The following is an 8961-nucleotide window of genomic DNA, read 5'->3' as shown; positions in this document are numbered from 1 at the left end:
CACTCACCTATTCGATGCAGTTCCTCTCCCTCTACAATTTTCTGAAGGGATCCTGATACTTCCTCAAGAAGCAGCATCTAAACCCACCCGCACCCGCACTCGCACTCACATCTCCATCCTATCTACATTTCCATCCCATCTCCATCCCATAATCACCCTCACCCTCACTCGCATCTCCATCTCCATTCTATCCTCATCATCTCCATCCACAATGTCCAGACCCAACGAACCCACTGATCCCAACAAGCAAACCATCGAATCAGTCTCGCTCCCCCAAATCCCCATCCCTTCCCCATCACAATTACCATCTACTCCATCATCCTCTTCTTCATGCCACCCTACAGGTTCTTCTTTCCTATCATCCTCGTCACCTCCCTCTCTTCATCCTCTTCCTCTTCCTTCTCCACCTCCCCTTTCTCTCGCATCGTTAGAAGTCGTACCCGCATCAGAATCACACACATCCACAACCACAAACGAAGAAAATCCAAAGAACTCAGAAGCGCCGCACACAGAAGTTACACAAGATACCCTGACTCCACCAACCCCCCTCTCCCTCACCATCCCCCTCCTCGCATTCACCACCCACCAATTTTCAGCTCCACTCCTCGATTGCGGATTTATAACTTTTACTCTCGAGGAACTAGTCAATGCTAGTTATGATTCTTTGGTGGCGAAGGTGATTGTTTCTATCGAGAAGATTCTTTTGTCGCAAAATGATGAGGCGCAGAGACATGCTGAGTGGGTGGAATGGATGGAAGGTATGTTGGAAATCCTGATTTGTGGGGGATATGGCTAACGGGTGAGATAGGGATAGAGATTGGAGATAGGGGGAAGGATCAACGGGTGGTGGGATTGGAGAGAGTGAGCTTGATGATATTGGTAGGATTGGGTTGGGAGATACTCTCACTCGTGGCCCACTAGGAAATCTAGGGAGTGGAGTAGGAGAACTGGGCCTAAGATCTGCACTGAGACGTGAAAAAATATACATCTTCCGCGGTGGAGCTTTGGAGGTTTTTGGTCAAAAGAGGAGCAAGGGATTGAGGGATAAGAAAGATCAGAAGAGGAGGTGGGAGTTTCGGATTTATGAGGATCCCGTTGACGGAAAGCCTGGGGAATCTGAAAATGCAGAGATGAGAGACGCGAGGATCTTAAGACAGGCTAGGAAAAGGTTGGAAACAGAGCTGGCAATTGGAAGACCGCCAGTGAGAGAATGTGTGGGAGAGAATCAGGAAAATGAGGAAATGGCGGTGAGTCGACCGATACAACGGAATGAGAATGTTGGAGAAATCGAGGACGAGATAGATGAGGACAACCCACACCCCCAACAACCCAAAACCGACCCATCCAACCCCCCCAATTCCTCACTTCCTCCTCCCACCCAATCGAGAACCCCCCTCTCCACTCTCTCCCCCCTCCCAAAAAACAAAGAATACAATCCCATCACCATCTACATCCACTGGAAACCCGAACCTCTCATCCCCACCGAATATAACGAAAGAACAACTCGTATGCGTCCTATCGTCGGCTCTGCCAGCATAGCTCATCTCCATCCTGCGACTCCTGGGGACGATGATGGAGGATGCATGGTTTTACCTGCGGAGGATGAAAGAAAGAAGGAAGAAGAAGAAGAAGAAGAAGAACAAGACATGGAGCAAATTCGGAAGCAAGAACAAGAGACCAGCCAAGCCCGCGAGATAAATCTCACCATCCTCCACCCCTCCTTCCCCACGCACGAACAGTTCACCGATCGCTACGGAGCCGGCGACAGCAATGAGACAGACTCGGAAGGAATCCGAGAGTTGCTGCGATTTTTACGAGAGAGAGGAGGGAAAGATGAATTAATTGTGGAGTATCTTCTTTTGTAGGTACTGAGGTAGCTATGGGCAATTCATCATGTCAAGATTGTTTCAAGTAATGAAGAATTGAGATTTATTGATTCAACAATAAAACGAACACACAAACAAAACAACAAAGTTGTAAATCAATTAACACTTCAATTCAATCCTCAATCTGTACACACACCGAACCAACTACTTTTCTCAACGATCACTAACAGCGAGCGATGAATATTATTTATTGGTCAACCACAACTTCCCCCCCCCCCCCAAAAACACCACCTCGGAAATAAACCTCAAAGCCATCCTTATTCCCAGTCGATGGAATTCTTCAAATTTTGGATTCAAAAAGGATTGATGGAGGAGTGAAGACCGAACAATTTTTCAGACATGCAACAAAATCGAACACGTTCGAATTTACCGCCCACGTGATCTTTGGGCAGAATCATTTTGTTGTGTTTTGATCATGGGTGACTTCTATATTTTTGATAATGAGATGATTAATGGAACGTGTAGAGGGTACGTAGTAGATGAAAGAGAGCTGACATCATGTTATGCTAAAAGTTAGTTGATTGAAAATGACATGTTAGTAATGGGATATTGTTAAGAAAATTGGTCAAAGTAGTCTACAACGGGACAAATTTATCGACAGTGATGATTGAGGAGCCGAAACCAAGGCAAAAGCATAATCTAAACGAACGGCTAAGTCTATAGCGAAAGTGATAATGAAGTCATTTGTTACTACGTTATGCTAAGTTATGCTGTGCTGCTTTGTGTTGAGATCGCGGCGTAAATCTGGAAAGGCAGAATAATAGTTAGAGAGACCTACGCCATTGAAAGTTCGATTTCATCTCCACAAAGATTGAGTCACTCGTAAAATTGTGATATGATTCGATAGTTTTGATTTTCCGACTTGGTTGCATATTGTTTGCAGATCTTCTGCTTCCTTAACAACCCATCATAACACAGAAGCTACGTTTTCAGAATAACAAACGGGATATGTTGTGCATCAAACGGAGATTGGATGATTGGGAGAGAAGACTGACTGAAATCAATCATTCGTAAGAGGGAAGTGAGTGCGAATGATGTCAAGAACGACAAGAATAAGCAGACAAACATATTTGGACATTAGAATGAGCCAGTCATATTACATGTACTTGCATGTAAAATAGACATCTCAGCATAGCAATCGGAAAAGTACTTGCTCCAGATGTTCTTCTATTCGACAAATCAGACAAGGCAGAACATAGTAACAGTAGAAAAAATACCGAAAGATCTGGACCTATTGTTCCGCATACGCCGAAATACCCCTTGCTCTCAACGCGTCGATCTTGTACAACGTTGTAATGGCAAAGCCTTCACTATTATCCATCCTGAACATAATATGGCATCTCTTGTCGGGTCGGCGGCTGAAACGGGATACCAAGACGAGCATCTCAAAGAATCAAGTGCGTACCCGTCGGAAAATGAAATGGTTTGTTGCATCAACGGGGAGTAAACTAAATCAGGAATAATTGATCTCGGTTTGTACACTCCGAAGTCTTTTCGCAATTGTGTGAATTGCCATGTCACTTGAACATCATAGATTCTTCCCTGGCACATTCCGAATGGACCGATTTTTAAGTCTTCCATGGATTGTCTTCTTTTCCAGAGGAATAAGATCCTTGAAATCTTTGTTTGACTGCATGAGAGATTTTTCCTTACAGTAGTAAATGAATCTTCCCAGTAAGAGATCCTTCCCCGCGGCACCTAATCATGCATGATTGCCGTATGCAGGTACAACAAATGATACATTGGTCGATTTCCAACAGGAAAAGATATTCTATCATTTGTGTCTCGGAAGATTTTTGAAGAGAAATTCCAATGTCTAATTGCAATTAATACAATGTAATTTCTGATTGAGAATTAGGACTGAGCATTGAGAGAAGTGTCTGGAGTTTAATTGTAAAGTTGGATGTGAACTTGGAATTCGTGACGAAAGAAGAAAGTGACCCCTCTTGTGGAATGGTTGATGGAAAGAAACAATTACACTTATCAGCCAGCCAGCCAGCCAGCCAGCCAACCAGCCAACCAACCAGTCCCTTCCTGCTCGGTTTCCACCATCACCCCGGATTTTCTTTGTGATCTGTGGGATCCAGGGTGTGGAAAGCTGGCGTTTGTGATGCAACGGTTATGAAAAGTCATTGGTGGGGAAAGGCAAATTGATGTGATAAGGAGAGTGATATTAATGTTAATGCAAGGTTAATGCGGGAGAACCTCGTCGTGGTGGTTGTTTTTTGCTGCAAAAGAAAGTAAATTAAAAGAAGCAAGAGAATCTGGCCAAGTATTATTGTTATTGTACTTCGTATACGGAGTACATTATCACCTCGTAATGAAGATGAGAGGCAAAAGAATTGAGTCTTGATCGATCCACTTCCACAATAAAGTTTGGAATATTGATTTCTTGGTGAGTGGAGATGCATTGATGAGTGAGCGATTGAGCGGTAACGAATGAGTCTCGTTGTCACAAGGAATGGATTTCTACTCTATCTGGGGATTCTATTCTTTTTGTTTGATTCTTGCATCATGATGAAACTGTTTCTAACCGTTTCTGACCTTGAACTGGCTCATGTTAGTTGGCGGTAGAAGTGGTAGGAGTGATAGGAGTGGTAGGAGTGGTAGTCGATCGGTAGAAGTGGTTGTGGTGGTTGTGGTGGTTGTAGTGGCTGTAGTGGCTGTAGTGGCTGTAGCATACCAGTAGTCGACCAAGTAAGTTTACCCCTGACGCTACTGCAAGACCGAAGAACTGGCAAGGTACCGGTAAGCAAGCAAACCGCATCACATCACATCACTACTGGAAGGGAAAGGAAAGGATAGGAAAGGAAAGAAGATGTAGATATTTTTTACGATGAATGAATGATTGATGACTGGTGAACCAATTGATTATATAATCCATGAGAAACTAAGTTAACAAAAGTAGAAGATGTTAATGATATTACTTCTTGATCATGAGATTATCTAGATATGATTAAATCATGTATGTATAGTAGGTCAAGTAAGTGAAGTTATCCGGGAAAATGCTTGTGAATAGAATCAGGTGAAGAATGACAGATGGATAGACAACCTTCTTTTATCGTTTTTTGACAGGTAACTTGTATTGAATCATCCTCTCCTTCTTCTTCTTCTTCTTCTTCTTCTTCTTTTACTTCTTTCTCTCCCTCTCCCTCTTCCTCTCCCTCTCCTTCTCCCTCTCCTTTTACACATAGACAACACCACCACCCATTCTCACCACATCCCTCTCTTGCCCCGTTAACCAAGTGTTGCCAAGACTAGACTGTCATTACATTTTTCCCACAATCCTCCTGTACAAAGTGTTTGGCTGATCTATGGGAACCAATGATGATCGACACCACACATTCTCATTCGTCCCTCTCCGTAAATTAATGTTGCCAGCGATCCAATGATATTGGCTGTGTACCTGCATCGTTCGGACGAGATCTAAACTCCATCGGGCATTAGTCCCCGGATAAAGTTGAGAAACGGTGATAAAGTTCTCAAATGATTCTCAAATGATTCTCCAATAATGCTCAAAATGGATGGATCATTTTCCGTCCTTGTAAAATCCTTTCCCACTTCTTTCCGCTCGTAGAATTTCGAGATGCATACCGAGCATACCTGGGCACATGGGATAATAAAGTTACATGGTCCTGGCTTGGTCATGATCCACTTTCACGATATAAGATCCTCATTATAATCTCTCTCCTTCTCTCACTTCTTTCTTCACTTACTTACCTCATTCACTCCCAACACACTTCACACTCAATAATCCCCCATACCCGACTTTTGGTCACTCACATTCGTTTCTTGCAAACAAATCCAAATCTCAAATAATCCACCCATAATCAACAACCGCTACCTCCTACCAAATTACTTAGTTCATAATATCAATCTCAATCTTTCAAGATGCAATTCTCAACCGTCGCCATGATCTCTGCTCTCGCAGTCTCCGCTTCAGCCTACGGAAATTCCAGCATCGCCGCTGTCTGGGTTACTGACGTTGTTACCTCTTTCGTCACCGTTTGCCCAGCTGCAACCAGTTTCTCCTTCAACGGTGTAACCTACACTGCCACCGAGGTACTTTTCCCCATCCGAAACATGAATGCATGGTAGTTGTGCGCGGTCAATTCGTAGGAATCAAGCCACGCGATCTACCATTTCTTCGTTTCAAGATTGAGTTACTACATCACAAAATACTAATGCGCTTCACAGAGTGAGACCGTCACCATCACCAACTGCCCATGTACAATCTCCAAGCCAGTCTACACCACCTCTTCCGTCATCTGCAACACCTGGTATGTATATCCATTACGCAGAAAATGAAATCTTCGCAATTCTAACATCTTCTAGCACTGCCGCCCCAACTGCTCCAGTCAGCTCTGCTGCCATCAGCTCTGCTCCAGCCTGGGGTAACAACACTGCACCAGCAGCAACCGGTGGCGTTACCACCAGCAAGGGATCCGTCGGTACCACTTCTGCCCCAGCCGGATCCAGCCCATCTGCTTCCACCACTGCACCAATCGTTGTCTCCAACAACGGAAACCGCGCCATCGCACTCTCTGGTGCCAGCCTTGCTGGTCTCCTCGGTGTTGCTGCTTACATCTTGTAAGATCTCCATTTGAAAGAAACAAGAATCTCCACTTTGCATTTATCCCCTCGCATAGTTCATGGATGTGAAGAAATACCTAGTATCTTCCGACGGATCATCAATCTATAATTCTTGACTGCGCATCGAATTCTTTGCAATACTGGAAGATATCGAAATCTGGAAATGAAGGGAAGGGGATTTTCAGTGGAGTGGGAATGGAAATGGGTACAAAATAATTCATATGGATTGAGTTATGCCAATCACATAACGATGGTGTTTTTTTTTAACTTAGCATTTGAGGATTGGTTTGGAAGGGATGGGATGGAAGGTACTTTTTAATTTTAAATTCATGACTACAATTTTCTCGCTCGAAATGAGATACCTACATACTATTTAAACTAACCTACCTTTCTCGATTTTTCTGTGTCATGAGTTGTGGTTGCTGAGGCTTGAGAGTGAAGAGAGGGGATGTTACTCTACGAGAATGTGAGATGGTATCAAATAAGACATATTTGCAATTCGAAAGACGAGAGAAGACGAGATGAGAGTTTTCCTTCTTTTTCGATGTGTATGTATGTATGACAGGAGGAGAGATGAGAGAGGAATCAATCAATCAATGACTTTACTTTTATCTGATACTCGTCCCTCATACTTATGATATGATTACCCAGCGCACCGCACCTCATTCCATTCCATTCCATTCCATTTATCCCATCCCCTTACTTAAAATACTAGACAGGTATTAGATGTGAAATGAAAATCGCATCATCTCATTCATCCCTTACATACGACTGGATAGATGGAGATGGAGATGGAGATAGATAGGTATAGAAAGATAGGTATAGATGGGTATACATAATATACCTACCTACCTACCTACCTACCTAGGTATTAAAATATTCACATATGAATAACTCATTTCGCAAACACACAAGCAAAAAATAGAATGTGCAACTCACAACTTACAACTTCGGATTGAACGGTGCTGAAGGGAAGAGATGAGGAGAAGTCTGTTGAGAAGCTGGAGGAAGGGGGAAGTGTGGGTAGTGGGTGGATGGATGTGGACAAAAATATATACAAAACGGTTTATATCCATCCAGAGATTGATAGAATCAATAGAATCAATAGATACCTAAGTATGAAATGATGGATGGATGGATGGATGGATGGATGAATGGATAGCATGAATGAGAGAACAAATCAAAATCTACGTCCGAATACGAATACAAATACAAATACGAATCAAAATACAAATACAAAATCAAGAATAACCCCAAGAATGAAAAACACACACACAAACACAAACCAGCATGCTCATTTCATCAGATAAGAGAATCAATACTTTCTTTCTCATTCTCTAGATATTTTGAATAACTAATCAATCAATCCATCCATCAATCTATCAATCCATCTAAATTTCAAAACTTCAAAATTCCAAACCAAATATCAGAAATTAAAGCTGACTATTTATCTACCTACCTATCTATCTATCTATCTATCTAGATACGAATATGGATATACATATATATATATATATATACTCGAGTATATCCCCCTTTAGATAGGTACTCGATACACACACACACACATCCATCCATCCACACATCCATCTATCCACACATCTATCCACATTCCCACTCCACCAACTCAACACCCACTCAAACACAGCAAGATATTTGATAATTGAGAAATTGGAAGATTTGTCAACTGCCTGCCTACCTACCTACCCACCTACCCATCTACCTACCAGCATAGTAATATCATATAATTATCCAAACATCAACTCAACTCTTGAACGCCTATCTGTTGCCTACATACCTACCAAAGTATTACTTGGCATTGAATAGGAAATTGATTAATCCTCCTACTACCTAGGAATGTATGTATAGCAAAGTCGTTACTCGAAAGCCATCATGTTATGTAGTTGCGGTAGTCCATACTAAGCAAAGCATCTATCTCTTCACCATAAGCACCTCATCATCTCACGTAACTGTAGTTGGATATGAAAACACACTTTTAATAAGTTTTATCATTGTTCTCCTATTTGTTTTGATCCCCTTCTCCAAGCATTGAACCGTATCCCTCAAACTCAAGCCAGAAGCCCAAACCAAAGCTAGAACCAAGCCCACCGCACAGCTTATATGATGCTCGCTGAGCGCGCTGTATAACAAGCAGCTGCAAAGTACTTTCCATATCTATATTGGTATCTTGACGTAGCGCATCCTCCCTGATCTAACGAAAATGATGTGCACTGAAGGAAATCTCAAATGATAGCAATGAATCTCCCCCCAAAAGAAGCGCCGTTCTCTCTAATGGACTGAGCACCTTTTAGTACATTGAAAAAATGCAAAAGAAAAATACAAGAATGACAAAACAAAGACCAAATTTGCCGCCATGATTCCTCCCCCAGCACACCACATTATAGCTCAGGCCTGAGTAGAAGAAGATACAGCCTCGAATCTGATTCTTTCTGTGAAAGAATGCGTCTCAAAGAATTCTTCA

The 8961-nt window shown here is 42.5% G+C and overlaps 2 protein-coding genes across 2 annotated transcripts; both read left to right on the top strand.

Annotated features, from left to right (window-relative positions):
• Positions 1-211: 211 nt before the first annotated feature.
• On the top strand, positions 212-1865 carry Bfra_011066 (uncharacterized protein; the record flags this gene model as incomplete). Its single annotated transcript, XM_037341395.1, has 2 exons — positions 212-758; positions 835-1865. The coding sequence occupies 2 exons, from the start codon at positions 212-214 to the stop codon at positions 1863-1865; spliced, it is 1578 nt and encodes a 525-aa protein (XP_037188814.1).
• Positions 1866-5777: 3912 nt separating this feature from the next.
• Bfra_011065 (putative mmc protein) lies at positions 5778-6480 on the top strand (the record flags this gene model as incomplete). The annotated part of the gene is made up of 3 exons (XM_037341394.1): positions 5778-5948; positions 6084-6166; positions 6222-6480. The coding sequence occupies 3 exons, from the start codon at positions 5778-5780 to the stop codon at positions 6478-6480; spliced, it is 513 nt and encodes a 170-aa protein (XP_037188813.1).
• Positions 6481-8961: the final 2481 nt, after the last annotated feature.

The sequence above is a fragment of the Botrytis fragariae genome, assembly GCF_013461495.1.
Source record: "Botrytis fragariae strain BVB16 chromosome Unknown tig00000223, whole genome shotgun sequence".
Lineage (NCBI taxonomy): Eukaryota > Fungi > Ascomycota > Leotiomycetes > Helotiales > Sclerotiniaceae > Botrytis > Botrytis fragariae.
This window is presented reverse-complemented; position numbering and strand designations above follow the sequence as displayed.